Raw genomic sequence first — 21063 nt, forward strand, 5'->3', positions numbered from 1 at the left:
CAATCTCCTCTACACATCCTATCCAGGAATCTCCTCTACACATTCTATCGACAATCTCCTCTACACATCCTATCCACAGCCTACTCTACACATCCTATCCACAATCTCCTCTACACATCCTATCCACAATCTCCTCTACACATCCTATCCACAATCTCCTCTACACATCCTATCCACAATCTCCTCTACACATCCTATCCATGAATCTCCTCTGCACATCCTATCGACAATCTCCTCTACACATCCTATCCATGAATCTTCTCTACACATCCTACCCACAATCTCCTCTACACATCCTATTGACAATCTCCTCTACACATCCTATCCATGAATCTTCTCTACACATCCTATCCACAATCTCCTCTACACATCCTATCCACAATCTCCTCTACAGATCCTATCAACAATCTCCTCTGCACATCCTATCCATGAATCTCCTCTACACATCCTATCCACAATCTCCTCTGCACATCCTATCCACAATCTCCTCTACACATCCTATCCACAATCTCCTCTACACATACTATCCACAATCTCCTCTACACATCCTATCCACAATCTCCTCTACACATCCTATCCACAATCTCCTCAACACATCCTATCGACAATCTCCTCTACACATCCTATCCACAATCTCCTCTACACATCCTAACCACTATCTCCTCTACACATCCCATCCATGAATCTCCTCTACACATCCTATCCACAATCTCCTCTACACATCCTATCCACAATCTACTCTACACATCCTATCCATGAATCTTCTCTACACATCCTATCCACAATCTCCTCTACACATCCTATCCACAATCTCCTCTACAGATCCTATCAACAATCTCCTCTGCACATCCTATCCATGAATCTCCTCTACACATCCTATCCACAATCTCCTCTGCACATCCTATCCACAATCTCCTCTACACATCCTATCCACAATCTCCTCTACACATCCTATCCACAATCTCCTCTACACATCCTATCGACAATCTCCTCTACACATCCTATCCACAATCTCCTCTACACATCCTATCCACTATCTCCTCTACACATCCCATCCATGAATCTCCTCTACACATCCTATCCACAATATCCTCTACACATCCTTTCCAGGAATCTCCTCTACACATTCTATCGACAATCTCATCTACACATCCTATCCACAATCTCCTCTACACATCCTATCCACAATCTCCTCTACACATCCTATCCATGAATCTCCTCTACACATCCTATTAACAATCTCCTGCAAACATCCTATCCAAAATCTCCTCTACACATCCTATCCACAATCTCCTCTGCACATCCTATCCACAATCTCATCTACACATCCTATCCACAATCTCCCCTGCACATCCTATCCACAATCTCCTCTGCACATCCTATCCACAATCTCCTCTACACATCCTATCCACAATGTCCTCTACACATCCTATCCACAATCTCCTCTACACATCCTATCCATGAATCTCCTCTGCACATCCTATCGACAATCTCCTCTGCACATCCTATCGACAATCTCCTCTGCACATCCTATCCACAATCTCCTCTGCACATCCTATGCACAATCTCCTCTACACATCCTATCCACAATCTCCTCTGCACATCCTATCCACAATCACCTCTGCACATCCTATCCACAATCTCCTCTACACATCCTATCCACAATCTTCTCTACACATCCTATCGACATTCTCCTCTACACATCCTATCCACAATCTCCTCTACACATCCTATCCAGGGATCTCCTCTACACATTCTATCGACAATCTCCTCTACACATCCTATCCACAGCCTACTCTACACATCCTATCCACAATCTCCTCTACACATCCTATCCACAATCTCCTCTACACATCCTATCCACAATCTCCTCTACACATCCTATCCACAATCTCCTCTACACATCCTATCCATGAATCTCCTCTGCACATCCTATCGACAATCTCCTCTACACATCCTATCCATGAATCTTCTCTACACATCCTACCCACAATCTCCTCTACACATCCTATTGACAATCTCCTATACACATCCTATCCATGAATCTTCTCTACACATCCTATCCACAATCTCCTCTACACATCCTATCCACAATCTCCTCTACAGATCCTATCAACAATCTCCTCTGCACATCCTATCCATGAATCTCCTCTACACATCCTATCCACAATCTCCTCTGCACATCCTATCCACAATCTCCTCTACACATCCTATCCACAATCTCCTCTACACATACTATCCACAATCTCCTCTACACATCCTATCCACAATCTCCTCTACACATCCTATCCACAATCTCCTCAACACATCCTATCGACAATCTCCTCTACACATCCTATCCACAATCTCCTCTACACATCCTAACCACTATCTCCTCTACACATCCCATCCATGAATCTCCTCTACACATCCTATCCACAATCTCCTCTACACATCCTATCCACAATCTACTCTACACATCCTATCCATGAATCTTCTCTACACATCCTATCCACAATCTCCTCTACACATCCTATCCACAATCTCCTCTACAGATCCTATCAACAATCTCCTCTGCACATCCTATCCATGAATCTCCTCTACACATCCTATCCACAATCTCCTCTGCACATCCTATCCACAATCTCCTCTACACATCCTATCCACAATCTCCTCTACACATCCTATCCACAATCTCCTCTACACATCCTATCGACAATCTCCTCTACACATCCTATCCACAATCTCCTCTACACATCCTATCCACTATCTCCTCTACACATCCCATCCATGAATCTCCTCTACACATCCTATCCACAATATCCTCTACACATCCTTTCCAGGAATCTCCTCTACACATTCTATCGACAATCTCATCTACACATCCTATCCACAATCTCCTCTACACATCCTATCCACAATCTCCTCTACACATCCTATCCATGAATCTCCTCTACACATCCTATCCACAATCTCCTGTAAACATCCTATCCAAAATCTCCTCTACACATCCTATCCACAATCTCCTCTGCACATCCTATCCACAATCTCATCTACACATCCTATCCACAATCTCCCCTGCACATCCTATCCACAATTTCCTCTGCACATCCTATCCACAATCTCCTCTACACATCCCATTGACAATAACCTCTACACATCCTATCCATGAATCTCCTCTACACATCCTATCCACAATCTCCTCTGCACATCCTATCCACAATCTCCTCTACACATCCTATCCACAATCTCCTCGACACATCCTATCCACGATCTCCTCTACACATCCTATCCACGATCTCCTCTACACATCCTATCCAAGATGTCCTCTACACATCCTATCCACAATCTCCTCTACACATCCTATCCACAATCTCCTCTACAGATCCTATCAACAATCTCCTCTGCACATCCTATCCACGAATCTCCTCTACACATCCTATCCACAATCTCCTCTACACATCCTATCCACAATCTCCTCTGCACATACTATCCACAATCTCCTCTGCACATCCTCTCCACAATCTCCTCTGCACATCCTATCCACAATCTCCTCTACACATCCTATCCACAATATACTCTGCACATCCTATCCACAATCTCCTCTGCACATCCTATCCACAATCTCCTCTGCACATCCTATCCACAATCTCCTCTGCACATCCTATCCACAATCTCCTCTGCACATCCTATCCACAATCTCCTCTGCACATCCTATCCACAATCTCCTCTACACATCCTATGCACAATCTCCTCTGCACATCCTATCCACAATCTCCTCTGCACATCCTATCCACAATCTCCTCTACACATCCTATCCATCAATCTCCTCTACACATCCTATCCATAATCTCCTCTACACATCCTATCCAGGAATCTCCTCTACACATTCTATCGACAATCTCCTCTACACATCCTATCCACAATCTACTCTACACATCCTATCCACAATCTCCTCTACACATCCTATCCACAATCTCCTCTACACATCCTATCCACGAATCTCCTCTACACATCACACATCCTATCCACAATCTCCTCTACACATCCCATCCATGAATCTCCTCTACACATCCTATCCACAATCTCCTCTACACATCCTTTCCAGGAATCTCCTCTACACATTCTATCGACAATCTCCTCTACACATCCTATCCACAATGTCCTCTACACATCCTATCCACAATCTCCTCTACACATCCTATCCATGAATCTCCTCTGCACATCCTATCGACAATCTCCTCTACACATCCTATCCACAATGTCCTCTACACATCCTATCCACAATCTCCTCTACACATCCTATCCATGAATCTCCTCTGCACATCCTATCGACAATCTCCTCTACACATCCTATCGACAATCTCCTCTGCACATCCTATCCACAATCTCCTCTGCACATCCTATGCACAATCTCCTCTACACATCCTATCCACAATCTCCTCTGCACATCCTATCCACAATCACCTCTGCATATCCTATCCACAATCTCCTCTACACATCCTATCCACAATCTCCTCTACACATCCTATCCATGAATCTCCTCTACACATCCTATCCACAATCTCCTCAACACATCCTATCCAGGAATCTCCTCTACACATTCGATCGACAATCTCCTCTACACATCCTATCCACAATCTCCCCTGCACATCCTATCCACAATCTCCTCGGCACATCCTATGCACAATCTCCTCTACACATCCTATCCACAATCTCCTCTGCACATCCTATCCACAATCACCTCTGCACATCCTATCCACAATCTCCTCTACACATCCTATCCACAATCTCCTCTACACATCCTATCGACAATCTCCTCTACACATCCTATCCACAATCTCCTCTACACATCCTATCCACAATCTCCTCTACACATCCTATCCATGAATCTCCTCTACACATCCTATCCACAATCTCCTCTACACATCCTATCCAGGAATCTCCTCTACACATCCTATCGACAATCTCCTCTGCACATCCTATCCACAATCTCCTCTGCACATCCTATGCACAATCTCCTCTACACATCCTATCCACAATCTCCTCTGCACATCCTATCCACAATCACCTCTGCACATCCTATCCACAATCTCCTCTACACATCCTATCCACAATCTCCTCTACACATCCTATCGACAATCTCCTCTACACATCCTATCCACAATCTCCTCTACACATCCTATCCATGAATCTCCTCTACACATCCTATCCACAATCTCCTCTACACATCCTATCCAGGAATCTACTCTACACAATCGATCGACAATCTCCTCTACAGATCCTATCCACAATCTCCCCTGCACATCCTATCCACAATCTCCTCTGCACATCCTATGCACAATCTCCTCTACACATCCTATCCACAATCTCCTCTGCACATCCTATCCACAATCACCTCTGCACATCCTATCCACAATCTCCTCTACACATCCTATCCACAATCTCCTCTACACATCCTATCGACAATCTCCTCTACACATCCTATCCAGAATCTCCTCTACACATCCTATCCCCAATCTCCTCTACACATCCTATCCATGAATCTCCTCTACACATCCTATCCACAATCTCCTCTACACATCCTATCCAGGAATCTCCTCTACACATTCGATCGACAATCTCCTCTACATATCCTATCCACAATCTCCCCTGCACATCCTATCCACAATCTCCTCTGCACATCCTATCCACAATCTCCTCTACACAGCCCATTGACAATAACCTCTACACATCCTATCCATGAATCTCCTCTACACATCCTATCCCCAATCTCCTCTACACATCCTATCCATGAATCTCCTATACACATCCTATCCACAATCTCCTCTACACATCCTATCCAGGAATCTCCTCTACACATCCTATCGACAATCTCCTCTGCACATCCTATCCACAATCTCCTCTGCACATCCTATGCACAATCTCCTCTACACATCCTATCCACAATCTCCTCTGCACATCCTATCCACAATCACCTCTGCACATCCTATCCACAATCTCCTCTACACATCCTATCCACAATCTCCTCTACACATCCTATCCACAATCTCCTCTACACATCCTATCCACAATCTCCTCTACACATCCTATCCATGAATCTCCTCTACACATCCTATCCACAATCTCCTCTACACATCCTATCCAGGAATCTCCTCTACACAATCGATCGACAATCTCCTCTACAGATCCTATCCACAATCTCCCCTGCACATCCTATCCACAATCTCCTCTGCACATCCTATGCACAATCTCCTCTACACATCCTATCCACAATCTCCTCTGCACATCCTATCCACAATCACCTCTGCACATCCTATCCACAATCTCCTCTACACATCCTATCCACAATCTCCTCTACATATCCTATCGACAATCTCCTCTACACATCCTCTCCAGAATCTCCTCTACACATCCTATCCACAATCTCCTCTACACATCCTATCCATGAATCTCCTCTACACATCCTATCCACAATCTCCTCTACACATCCTATCCAGGAATCTCCTCTACACATTCGATCGACAATCTCCTCTACACATCCTATCCACAATCTCCCCTGCACATCCTGTCCACAATCTCCTCTGCACATCCTATCCACAATCTCCTCTACACAGCCCATTGACAATAACCTCTACACATCCTATCCATGAATCTCCTCTACACATCCTATCCCCAATCTCCTCTGCACATCCTATCCACAATCTCCTCTACACATCCTATCCACAATCTCCTTGACACATTCTATCCACGATCTCCTCTACACATCCTATCCACGATCTCCTCTACACATCCTATCCAAGATGTCCTCTACACATCCTATCCACGATCTCCTCTACACATCCTATCCACGATCTCCTCTTCACATCCTGTTGACGATCTCCTCTGCACATCCTATCCATGAATCTCCTCTACATATCCTATCCACAATCTCCTCTGCACATCCTATCCACGATCTCCTCTACACATTCTATCCACGATCTCCTCTACACATCCTATCCAAGATGTCCTCTACACATCCTATCCACGATCTCCTCTACACATCCTATCCACGATCTCCTCTGCACATCCTGTCGACGATCTCCTCTGCACATCTTATCCACAATCTCCTCTACACATCCTATCCACAATCTCCTCTGCACATACTATCCACAATCTCCTCTGCACATCCTATCCACAATCTCCTCTACACATCCTATCCACAATCTCCTCTGCACATCCTATCCAGAATCTCCTCTGCACATCCTATCCACAATCTCCTCTGCACATCCTATCCACAATCTCCTCTGCACATCCTATCCACAATCTCCTCTACACATCCTATCCAGGAATCTCCTCTACACATTCTATCGACAATCTCCTCTACACATCCTATCCACAATCTCCTCTACACATCCTATCCAGGAATCTCCTCTACACATTCGATCGACAATCTCCTCTACACATCCTATCCACAATCTCCCCTGCACATCCTATCCACAATCTCCTCTGCACATCCTATCCACAATCTCCTCTGCACACCCCATTGACAATAACCTCTACACATCCTATCCATGAATCTCCTCTACACATCCTATCCCCAATCTCCTCTGCACATCCTATCCACAATCTCCTCTACAGATCCTATCAACAATCTCCTCTGCACATCCTATCCATGAATCTCCTCTACACATCCTATCCACAATCTCCTCTGCACATCCTATCCACAATCTCCTCTACACATCCTATCCACAATCTCCTCTACACATCCTATCCACAATCTCCTCTACACATCCTATCCACAATCTCCTCTACACATCCTATCCACAATCTCCTCTACACATCCTATCCACAATCTCCTCTACACATCCTATCCACAATCTCCTCTACACATCCTATCCACAATCTCCTCTACACATCCTATCCACAATCTCCTCTACACATCCTATCCACAATCTCCTCTACACATCCTATCCACAATCTACTCTACACATCCTATCCATGAATCTTCTCTACACATCCTATCCACAATCTCCTCTACACATCCTATCCACAATCTCCTCTACAGATCCTATCAACAATCTGCTCTGCACATCCTATCCATGAATCTCCTCTACACATCCTATCCACAATCTCCTCTGCACATCCTATCCACAATCTCCTCTACACATCCTATCCACAATCTCCTCTACACATCCTATCCACAATCTCCTCTACACATCCTATCCACTATCTCCTCTACACATCCCATCCATGAATCTCCTCTACACATCCTATCCACAATATCCTCTACACATCCTTTCCAGGAATCTCCTCTACACATTCTATCGACAATCTCCTCTACACATCCTATCCACAATCTCCTCTACACATCCTATCCACAATCTCCTCTACACATCCTATCCATGAATCTCCTCTGCACATCCTATCCACAATCTCCTCTACACATCCTATCCACAATCTCCTCTACAGATCCTATCAACAATCTCCTCTGCACATCCTATCCATGAATCTCCTCTACACATCCTATCCACAATCTCCTCTGCACATCCTATCCACAATCTTCTCTACACATCCTATCCACAATCTCCTCTGCACATCCTATGCACAATCTCCTTTGCACATCCTATCCACAATCTCCTCTGCACATCCTATCCACAATCTCCTCTGTACATCCTATTCACAATCTCCTCTACACATCCTATCCAGGAATCTCCTCTACACATTCTATCGACAATCTCCTCTACACATCCTATCCACAATCTCCTCTACACATCCTATCCACAATCTCCTCTACACATCCCATCCATGAATCTCCTCTACACATCCTATCCACAATCTCCTCTACACATCCTATCCACAATCTCCTCTACACATCCTATCCACAATCTCCTCTACACATCCTATCCACAATCTCCTCTACACATCCTATCCACAATCTCCTCTACACATCCTATCGACAATCTCCTCTGCACATCCTATCCACAATCTCCTCTGCACATCCTATCCACAATCTCCTCTACACATCCTATCCACAATCTCCTCTACACATCCTATCCACAATCTCCTCTACACATCCTATCCACAATCTCCTCTACACATCCTATCCACAATCTCCTCTACACATCCCATCCATGAATCTCCTCTACACATCCTATCCACAATCTCCTCTACACATCCTTTCCACAATCTCCTCTACACATCCTATCCACAATCTCCTCTACACATCCTATCCACAATCTCCTCTACACATCCTATCCACAATCTCCTCTACACATCCTATCCATGAATCTCCTCTGCACATCCTATCGACAATCTCCTCTACACATCCTATCGACAATCTCCTCTGCACATCCTATCCACAATCTCCTCTGCACATCCTATGCACAATCTCCTCTACACATCCTATCCACAATCTCCTCTGCACATCCTATTCACAATCACCTCTGCACATCCTATCCACAATCTCCTCTACACATCCTATCCACAATCTCCTCTACACATCCTATCGACAATCTCCTCTACACATCCTATCCACAATCTCCTCTACACATCCTATCCACAATCTCCTCTACACATCCCATCCATGAATCTCCTCTACACATCCTATCGACAATCTCCTCTACACATCCTTACCAGGAATCTCCTCTACACATTCTATCGACAATCTCCTCTACACATCCTATCCACAGTCTACTCTACACATCCTATCCACAATCTCCTCTACACATCCTATCCACAATCTCCTCTACACATCGTATCCACAATCTCCTCTGCACATCCTATCCATGAATCTCCTCTACACATCCTATCCACTATCTCCTCTACACATCCTATCCACAATCTCCTCTGCACATCCTATCCACAATCTCCTCTGCACATCCTATCCACAATCTCCTCTGCACATCCTATCTACAATCTCCTCTGCACATCCTATCGACAATCTCCTCTACACATCCTATCCACAATCTCCTCTGCACATCCTATCCACAATCTCCTCTGCACATCCTATGCACAATCTCCTCTAAACATCCTATCCACAATCTCCTCTGCACATCCTATCCACAATCTCCTCTGCACATCCAATCCACAATCTCCTCTACACATCCTATCGACAATCTCCTGTACACATCCTATCCACAGTCTCCTGTACACATCCTATCCACAATCTCCTCTACACATCCTATTAACGATCTCCTCTCCACATCCTATCCACAATCTCCTCTGCACATCCTATCAACAATCTCCTCTGCAAATCCTAACCAGGAATCTCCTCTACACATCTATCCACAATCTCCTCTACCCACTCTCTTCAGCACAACTGCATCCTTTCTTTAGCATGGTGACAGAAGAGCTCTCAACGCTCCATGTACAGTCTAACCAGTGTTATATAAACCTGCAATGTAATATCCCAAATGTAATATTCTGTGCCCTGAATAGAAAAAACACCACTGGTCATCTTCACCACCTATTCGCCTGTACTGTTAGTTTCAGGGAACTGTGAATGGAACCCCAACTTTCCCTGTGTTCATCTGATCTCATCATACAAGAGCAGTCTCTTGTGACCCTGCACCAAAGCACTGAGTTAGGTGAGCAACAACAAGCCTCTCACTTACTGCCAACATCTGGCCGCAGTTTGTTGTCATACCCTCCCAGCAACGAGTTGAGAATGTGTGTTGCATCGGCATCTTGAGACTTTGGAGCCAGCACCCAAGTCTTGTTCACCCCAACCTCATCGTCATCTTCTTCCTCTTCATGTCTGCTCCTGTGAAATAGATGGAGATAGAATGGTTTTGTTGGGACCTGGCATATCCAGTACTTATAGCCCATCCCTTTTGCCCTCGAAGAGGAAAATTCAACTCGTTATACTACTGGCCATGTGGTGAGGTTGCGTCTATAGTGAGTTGAGGGAAGCAAGTCCAGGAGTTAGACCCAGTGATGGAAAAGATATGGAATATATTCCCAAGTCAGGCTGGTACACAGCTTGGTGGGTGTTGTCACTAAGTTATTCCTAAACAAATACAAGTGTCCTGGAGTAAGTTCCATCTGTAATCCCAAGCTCTGATATGTCATTTTGCTTTCTTTTGATTGCTAATCACAATTTAGAGCTGAGCCCTACAGACTGATGAAGGCTTGAGTTAGATCCATGGTGGAAGAGCACAGGAAAGAGTCAATCATCTTCATCCAAAGTATACTGGGTCAACATCTGGCCTCAGAGGAGGCACGGGATTAAAATGAGGAAGCAGAAAGTAGCAGGGTAGAGGGAGAAGTAGGAGAAGGTAGATGTGGAGAGCTGAAGATGAGGGGGGGATGGGAGAGATGAAGTGGGTGACTACAGGATAAGTGTAGAGGAACTGAAGGTCAAGACCCTGAGGGTCTTAAGTTACAGAGACTACTAGGGTAGAAGTAGTGGATAAGGTCAGGTGTGGGGTTGGGGGGTGTGTAGGGTAATTAACTAATTGGGGGGAGGTGGTGGAGAAGGTTAGAGGATTTAAAGGGAGTGAAGAGATGGGTGAGTCAGAGTGTGAGTGGTGACTGGGCAGAGGGAAGGTGTGGAGTGGTCAAAGGTGGTAGATAGACAAGGTGGTGGTGGTGGTGTTACTGTGGAGGTGTCAATGTGATTGGTGGACTGGGAGTGGTAGAAGGAATGAAGGTGGAAGGGAGGTTGAGGGAATGGGCTCAGTGGATGTATGGGGGAGGGCAGAATCTGGAAGAGGTGTTAGAAGTGGAAAGAGGAACTGAAGGTGTGTGGTGAAGAATGAGGGGTCAGCCATTCCTGACAATGATAAGGGAAAATTTCTTCACCCAGAGGGCTACTGGGACTTGTCACTGAGACATTCAAGACATGGGCCAATCGATTCTGGATGCCAATGTTATCAAGTGACATAGGGTTTATGCCGAATATTGGCACAAAGGTAAGCAGTCAGCCATGAACTTATTGAATGACAGAGCAGAGATGAGGGACTGAATGGCTTATTTCTGCTACGTTTTATGTTTGGATAACCTTATTGGTCAAAGGCTAACAAAGAGCAGAGGCAGGCTGGTACCCAAAAAGAGTCTTGCGAGGCTGAGCTAGTAACAAGGACATTGCCTCCAACTTTGGGGGGATCTAAAAGACAACTATTAAACAGGATTCAGAGGCAATATTGGCAATATTTTGAAATAAAGAAAAGGCAAAAGTGTTGGGCTCTGTCCACAATTTTCCCAAGCTCCCAAGTGTGGGATTTATGTCAGATTTATTACTGCCTTTTCAAGACAAAGTCAGGATAAATCCAGCAAGTTCAGGCCAGTCAATTTAATGCACAATAGGGTAACAAATGAAAGTCAGCACAGATTTATTGAAGGCAAGTCCTATTTGACTTATGAAGTAAAGGGGACAATTGATGAAATTAATATATCTTATGCTCTAATAAGTATTTGACAAAGTACCTTATAATTCATAAATTTGTTAGTAAGATTAAAGGGAGAGTAGCAGCGTGGGCATAAAACTGACTTAGGAAGAGCAGTGGTGAATGGTTATTTTTTACTCAAGACAGCAGTGAAGTGACAATTAAGAACATTGACATTCTGGAAAGAATGATACATAGTCTGGAATTTAAAAATTTGATGAAATTCAAAAATGTGGTTAACCATGAGAAAAGTAACAAACCAGGATGACAGACACCAACTAGAAAATGAGTCAGATGCAGTTCAGTGCACAAAGATTTGAAGTGATGTAGTTTGGTGGGAAGGATGAAAAATGGCAACCAGAGCAGATGGTGCAGGAATAGGGAGTCCCAGGAGTTTGGGTGCACACACACACACACACACACTTCTTAAATCCTTGAAAGAATGAGAACAACTTGGGAAGATTGGAGAAATAAGCACATGCGATCCTTGGCTTTATTGTTCCAACACAAGAAGGTGAGGGAGTCACCAGAATGGGTCCAAAGTGAGGAACTTAATTATGTAGAGAAATGGAGAATTGGAGAATTGGTTAATGAGGAACCTAATCGTCCCGTTCATTATCGTGAAGGATTTTGAGAGAACAAATGATGAATTCTCCAGGGAAAGGAGTCCTAAGTGGGTATAAATCATGACAAGTGTTTCAAATCAGAACGATATAGGTTTTTGCGAATAAAACAAAGTGAGGTGTTTTACGTTTAATGAATACATTTTATTGAACTCCGAAACCCACACACGATGACATGCAAAAACTCTTTATGTTATAAGGTTGTCATGTCAGACTGGCTTCTTAAAGTGAAACCTCGACTGAATGTTAATGGTTGTCAATTATGTACATTTCTCCCAATTACATTTACCCTACACAGGCCCCCACCCCAGAATTCACTAAAACTGGCACTGTGAGCCTGCCTGGAGCTCACATGAGCCACCTTGCTCGGGTTCTGTGCTCCATGGGTGGAGGAACAGCAGGAGCCTCTGGCTCATCCAGAGGTGTGTTTACATGCTCATGGTCATGTCCTGACGGCAGGGGCATGGGAGTGGAGTCCTCTGAATCTTGGTGGGCCGGTTTAAGACGATCTACCAAAACACATTCAGGTTTACCCCTCTTATCTATGATAAAAGTCTTTTCTCCCCTTTCCAAAAAGTGGAACGGGCCGTCGTGAGGTGGATGTTGGTATGCGTCATGGTGGATGAAAACAAACAAGGCGGAACGTAGGTCAAAAGGAACCCAAGAGTGCTGTACGCCATGATGGGAGACAGAAATAGGTGAAAAGGAATTGAAATTACTGAGGAGGGTGGAACGCTGTTGTGAGGCAAACCAAACAGTCGTAGTGCAGGAATTAAATCACCTGGCACTCGTAATGGCTGCCCGTATACCAATTAGACGTGGACGACTGCAGGTCCTCTTTTGGAGCTGTTCTGAGCCTGAGCAGGACCCACGGGTGCCAATCATGCCAACAATCATCGGTCAGGGAAGCCCTCAGAGCAGCCTTTAAGGAATGGTGAAACCGCTCACATTGGCTATTGGACTGTGGGTGATACACCATGGTGTGATGCAGCCTAATGCAGAGGTCCTGGGCCATTGAAGCCCAGAGGTCTGAAATGAATTGGGGACCACAGTCAGAGGAAATATCAGATGGGGTGCCAAACCGAGCATCCCAGGTGCTGATGAATGCCCGAGCCACTCCTTTAGCCGTCGTCTATAGTAGAGGGACCTCTGGCCTCCTGGTGGTATGGTCCACATGGTGAGGAGGTGCGTGAACCTGCTGGAGCTGGGAAAAGGACCAACAAGTCCACGTTGATATCGTCAAACCATCGCTCAAGGACCTCAAAAGGCGCAGGAACACGGCGGTTAATTTTTGCCCGCCGGCACTCCACAAAAGCTGCAATCCAATCATGCACGTCCTTTCTAAGGCTGTGACAAACAAACCTTAGTGCAACCAGGTTCTGTGAGTACTTCCAGTCCGGATGTGAGAGGCCGTATATGGAGTTAAAAACAGATCACCATCAGTTTGCGGGCACACTGTGGGGTGAGGAGACATCACACAGAAGAGAAACCCCAGTTTCCCAAACTTAATGTCAGCCAACTGCAAGCCCATGACTGCTGTCCAGTAAGCCTGGACCTCTGGGTCAGCTGCCATGCCAGCATATTCAACCCATATGTGGATGGCATCAACAGCTGTAAGGGACAATCAGACACAGAATTATTTTTCCCGTTGATATGTTGTATATCAGTTGTGAACCCGCATATGTAAGCCAGGTGGTGTTGCTGTCATGGAGACCAAGGCTCTGATATTTTGGCCATCGCGTCCACAAGGGATTTGTGGTCAATGAAGAAGACAAAAATGGCAGACAGCCAGATAGAGACCAAGAAGGTCATGGTCAAATGTGCTGTACTACCTTTCGGGGGCTCGGAGCTGCTGGCTGAAGAAGGCAGCCACACACCACCGACCAGATGTTCATGCACAGCACCCATAGTACAGTCTGAAGCACAGAAGTAATGGCTATGGGGGCACTAGGGAGTTGGAAAGAGTTGGTTTGGTATCATCAAATGCCCTGATCATGTCCACTGACCAGTCAAGCACTGATTAGGGGGATTGTCTTTAAGCACACTATACAGGTGAAGCACAAGTTCAGCAGCCCGCAGAATGAAGCGACGATAGAAATTTACCTGCGGTTTTTTTGTAGTGGGATATTGAGAATAGCAGCTCTCTTTGATGGGAGGGGTTTCACACATTCTGCGGAGATGCGCTGGCCAAGAAAGTCAATAGCTGACAACCCACACAGATTAGAACTCACCGGCGACAAGTATGTCATTCAGGTAAACAAAAAGAAAATTTAAGTTTTTTAATACAGAGTCCATCAACCGTTGGAAAGTCTGTGCTGCATTTTTTCAGTCCAAATGGCATGTGCAGAAACTCAAAGAGGCCAAACGGGGTTATCACAGCTATTTTGGGAATGACCTCCAAGCACACAGGCACCTGATGGTAGCCCCAAACTAGATCAACTTTGGAAAAAAAGTAACTTTTCAGCTAAATGTCCCAACAAGTCTTGATTGTGTGGAACTAGGTATTGATCAGGGGTGGTGGCCTCATTAAGGTGCGGTAATCGTCACAGGGACAGCAACCACCATCAGACTTGGGGACAATGTGAAGGGGTGAAGCCTAGGAGCTGTTCAACCTGTGTACTATTCCAAGCCTTTCCAGGTTGGCAATCTCAGCATTCACTGTTGCCAGCTTTTCTGGGTCCAGTCTACGTGCATGGGCCTGGACTGACAGGACAGTTGTGGGACCGTGGTACTCAACCCCACGTTTTGTGACTGTAGTGGAGAATGCGGGCTCAGTGAGGCCTGAGAATCCGCCCAGCAGTTGAGTAAACTCACAAGCAGTGGTGCACGGTCTTGACAGAGACTTTGTGGGGAACTTACTGGGGGAGCAGGGTAACAACCCAAAGCCCTTGACACCCAAAAGCCAACAGTTCTAAGATCGACCAACACTCCTTGGACACACAGGAAATCTACACCAAACAGAGATCTGGCCACTTTAGCCAGAACGAAGTCCCGTGTGTAACGTCACCCACTGTAGCAGGATGTCACCCGTCGTGTCCCGTAAGTCTGGATCTTGCTACTGTTGGTGATTTCCAGTGAGGTCTCATCACTCTTTGCCTTCTCATCAATAGGTGACATGACAGCCATGTCACACAAGGGTTTCCATAACGAACAGTAGACAATCCTGGCAGCTGAAATCCACTGTACTCACAGACCTCTTCTGTCCCGATGCCCTGGCACTGTCGAAGCTGCAAGGTGGTTGGCACTTCCTAGCATTCATACCAAAGCAAGCATGGTTAAAGCACAGACCTGGCATCACCTGTTCCACAGCCGCGGGTGTCCTTATGTTGGGGACCTTGCTGACCAGGCTTATTGAGATAGGGAAAGGTGGAATGATGCACAACTGCCTGGCTGAGTATAGACTATCAGCCATTTTAGCAAGCTACCTAAAGTTCATCACAGATGTTATTAGCGAAGGCTATGCAAACTTTATCAGGCATTTTCTGCAGTAGGGTTCCTTAAAAATAAAACAAAGATGGTGATTTCCCAGGAGAGCCAGCATATGGTCCATTAGCTCCAATAGCTTAGCTTCGCTGAGACTGGGTCAGAAGAGCAACTGTTTGGCGTATTCAGATTCCGATAGTCCAAAAGTCTGTAAATGATGAGTTCTCAATTATCGGTATTTATTGTGTTCAGTCGGGGGTCCAAGCAGACTCACCACTCTCATAACCATGGAACTACTGAGTAACACTACCACATAGTAGAATTTGGTGCTGTTGGCAGTGATTTCTCGCAGAGTGAACTGTGCCTCAGCTGGTACGAACCAAACAACGGCATTTTGCTCCCAAAACTCTGGGAGTTTCAAAGTGAGTGTGTTGGCAAAGGTGTTCAATAACTCTGGAATCATCCTAGAGCATCGGGGGCCACAGTGTAGGTTTTCACAAATAAAATAAAGTGAGGCGTTTTATGTTTTAAAAATCCCGTAATACATTTTATTGAACTCCAAAACCTACACAACTGCGTTAAAACCTTTTACATAATAGCGTCATCACATCAGACCAGCCTCTTAAAGTGAAACCCCAACTCCATGTCGATAGTTGTGATTTACGTACACATTTCTCCCAATGACATTACCCTGCACTAACAACTTGGAATTACATCATTTATATTTTTCACTTTAGAAAATGGAGCAGTGAAAACAGAGAACAAGATGCATCAAGAACAGTGAGACAAGTGGGCAGATGGTCTGCTCTGATGTTAGTTGAGGATAGATATTGGCTGAGACAGTAGGGAAGGATTGAGCAACCCTGGCCAGACAGTGCTCAGAATCTCTTGGCCCTGCTCAAGATGGCAGCACTAATCAGAGTCCAGGCAGAGCAGCAGCACGCTCTTGGTTCGACGCCAAGGTGCCTGATAGCTTTTGTAGGTGCATCAGGACAAGATATCCAACCCTTACCACAGAGGTGGGCACACTTCCAACAAAGCCCTGGTTGATATTAAATATGACATCTCTGCATCACCATAAGAACCCTCACTGAGATTAATAGCTCCAATGATTGCTGGCACAGTGACATAGCTGGTAGATTTGCTGCCTGACAGCTCCAGCTCAGGTTCAATCTTGGACTCCGATGCTACACGAATAGAGTGTGCACACTCTCCCTGTGACCCCGTGTGTTTCACTTGGCTGCTCGTGTTCCCTCTCACATCCCAAAGGTTTGCGGCTAGGTAGGTTAACTGTTCGCTGTAAGTTGTCACTAATGTCTGGCTGAGTGATAGATTCTATGGGTGGGGATTGTTGACAGGAATGTGGGAAAATAAAAATTAGATGACTGTAAAATCAGTATAAATGCATCGTTGATGGGTGCTGTGGACAATGGGCTGATCACAGAATCAGAATCAGGTTTAATATCACCAGCATATATCATGAAATTTATTAACTTTGCGGCAGCAGTTCAATGAAACGTGATAATAGAAAAAAATGAATTACAGTATGTAAACTTTATGTACAATCAGTTTATCTGTATAAAGTTACTTGTACATTATGTTTTATAGGATTGATTTATATTTCTTGTGTTTCTTTGTCTTATTTATTGTGTTCTTTATACTTGTTATGTTTTCTTATGCTTCATCGGATCTGGAGTAACAATCATTTTGTTCTCCTTTACACTTGCGTACTGAAGAGTGACAATAAACAGTCTTGGATGGTGAATCCGGAGTTATTACAACACTGTGGAATTAGAATCAGAATGATTATCACTGACACATGAGCACTATGAGTGCACTATTGTCATCTTACCCCATCTCAACCGATACAGGTACCAACATCCACTGGACATTCTGCAATTATTTACAGTACTAGGCAGACCGGATGAGGAATACAGATTCATTCTTGAAAAACATTTGAGAACCGGGTAGTTTCATGGTCATGCTACTGAGTTGAGCTTTAATTCCAGATTCATTTAATTACTGGAATTTAAATTCTCCTGCGATGGGATTTGAACACATGTCCCAGATGTGGGACTTTACAACGTGCTTCATTACTCCAGCACTTGCTAAATTTTGTTTTCCCTAAGAGGATGAATTGAATCATCTAATCCACTTGTCCCTCTCCTTTAGCAGGCTGTAGTTCAGTTATTCAACCCCAGTGGACTGGGATTCCACCCATTCCACATTCCATTCCTTGCCACACCCAGTGAGACAGAGAGACAGCCGTTTCTGACAGGACAGCAGAGTCCCTTGCTGCCCATCCCTCTGGGATGCTGCCCCCAAGAGACTCCTTCCCACGGCAATGGTTCAAGGAAATTTGATCTGCATTTAAGAACCTTGTGAGAACGGTGCTGTCTGTGCAAGGAAGGGCTTTGCAGCTTAGAAAACAGTTGCTAACATCTACCCTTAAAGAAGATTCTCCTTTGGAATGCGCCATTCATTGTTACACTGACTGGTATACCAAAGGCTTGTGAGATTGCCATCTATTTATCCCTTACATCCCTCCAACTCATCCCCCATGTCTCCAATCACTCCCATATCTCTGCCCAACCCCTCACCCCCCTACCTACTACAACCAATCAGTCACCCCCTCCAACACATTCCTCACACCACCATCCAACTCTCAGCAATCCTCCTCGGCTCCATCCATCCCACACCCTTGTTCTCTTGCCTTCCCGTGATGGGGCAGATCCTAGTACAGAGGTGGCAAACCTCTTTGGGAACGTGTGCCCGAATTGACAATAATCTTCTACAAAGTTCTCTTGTGTGCCATGGTAATTTTTTTTTTCCTTTTCTGGACTAGTTGATTTTTTTTTGTTGCTAGTTTTGGGTGATTTTGAATTGGGGTGGTCTGCAGATAATGAACTCTGAGCTGCATAAAAAACGCCTCTTGACTTTGTGTTTTATATCCTGTGTTTTTGTATGTTTCCTTCGTTGCCATTTGCGAGATTTGTCTTTTCTTTACATGTGCATGGGGGGGGTGGTTAACGTTTTCTTTTTAATGGGCTCCATGGTTCTTCTTTGTTCTGTGGCTGAATCTCAGAGATGAATACTGCATACATACTTTGATAATAAATGTACTGCGAATCCTTTGAACATCAGTCAGAATGGAAAGGAGTACACTCTAGCCATGATTCTAACGTATTCCCCATCACTGACTCACTCACTGCTTCCTTTTGCAGTGAAGACCATCATTAGGTATTGTTTCAGTATGGCTCTGCTTTAAATAATTGAGAGGTGGCACTGCATGCCATGTACCAAAAAAATTTTTGTGCACGTTAGGTTCACCATCCTGGTTCCTCAGGGATTGTCCCTGTCACATTAATGTCAGGAAGTATTAAGAATAATAAAATGCCCAGCCAGTCAGAGCCCAGGCAGTTAGAGACCCCTGGGAGCAGCCCAGGAAGGCTATGTAGGTCAGCCCCAGCAACACAATGAGGGGAGTGGTTGGGACATGGAGGGATTGTCTGGGGCCAAATGTGCCCAGGGGACAGGCAGCTGAATAACAGCTCGCAGTGTCAGCATCTGGCAGAAACCCACATCATCTAGAGCTCCTGTAAAGTGAAGGAGAAGTGTACAAAGTTTATAAGATTATCAGAGGCATAGATAGAGTAGACAAGGAGTATATTTTCTCCCCAGGGTAGAAATACCTCATACCAGAGGGCATGCATTGAAGGTGAGAGGGGTTAGGTTCAAGGGGGATGTGAGGGGTAAGTTTTTCACTCAGAGAGTGGTGGATGCCTGGAATGCACTGCCTGGTCTGGTGGTTGAGCCAAACACTTCAGAGGCTTTGAAGAGACGTTAAGATAAGCAAATGAATATGATTAAGATGGAGGGATATGGAAGCTGTAGAGGTAGAAGGGATTAGTTTTTTAATTTAATTTACTTTTTAGCTGGTGCAGCACAACACTGTGGGCCTGTGCTGTACTGTTCTATGTTCTATATTCCAAAGTTTTGTCTCTTCAACTCTGATCTCCCAAAGCAGCAGACAGTAATAGTGTATGGAATGTTACAGAGGTCAGCAGAACAGGGAATGGTCTTGAGGGTGACCGCAAGCCCAACGCCATGGGCAAGGTAGTCCAGATAAACACTAGTCACAGCTCTCAGCGAGGGCAAGTGCTGGCCATTTAAACTGCACAGTCTTGGGAAATGGGGCTCGTAAAACCTCCCTGTCCTGTGTGTAGAGAACCGACACTTTTCAGAGCAGTGAAGCTACCAAACATTGCATTCTATGTGCTGTTAATGTCATTTGTGGAGAAAATTGCCCAAGAGAACAATAAGCTATTGAGAATGAGGAGACAATTTCCTGATAGACACTGACACCCAGAGATATGCCCAGCATGGGTCTACACCGTGTTCACTCTATCTTCAACCGGTAATTGGTTTAACATGGCCACGTGTACCAAGATACTGTGAAAAACTTTATCTTGCACACTTGAAGGAGATGAGCTTAGCCATCATTAAGGACTCTCGCCACTGGGGCAAGTCCTCTTCTCATTACTACTATCAGGGAGGTGGTATGGGTACTTGGAGACATACACTCAGCGTTTTAGGACCAGCTTCTTTCCTTCCATCATTAGATTTCTGAGCAGCCCATGAACCCATGAACACAACCACACAATGTTAAT

The 21063-nt window shown here is 44.9% G+C and overlaps 1 protein-coding gene across 1 annotated transcript in view; it reads right to left on the minus strand.

Annotated features, from left to right (window-relative positions):
* Positions 1-21063, minus strand: part of LOC134353320 (gamma-aminobutyric acid receptor subunit gamma-4-like) — a 228793-nt gene that overhangs the window by 180345 nt on the left and 27385 nt on the right. The window contains exon 2 of the mRNA XM_063061357.1: positions 10575-10723. Within this exon, the coding sequence (XP_062917427.1) occupies positions 10575-10723 (149 nt within the window). The remainder of the gene's footprint in view (positions 1-10574; positions 10724-21063) is intronic.

Source organism: Mobula hypostoma, chromosome 10 (genome assembly GCF_963921235.1).
Source record: "Mobula hypostoma chromosome 10, sMobHyp1.1, whole genome shotgun sequence".
Taxonomy (NCBI): Eukaryota; Metazoa; Chordata; class Chondrichthyes; order Myliobatiformes; family Myliobatidae; genus Mobula; species Mobula hypostoma.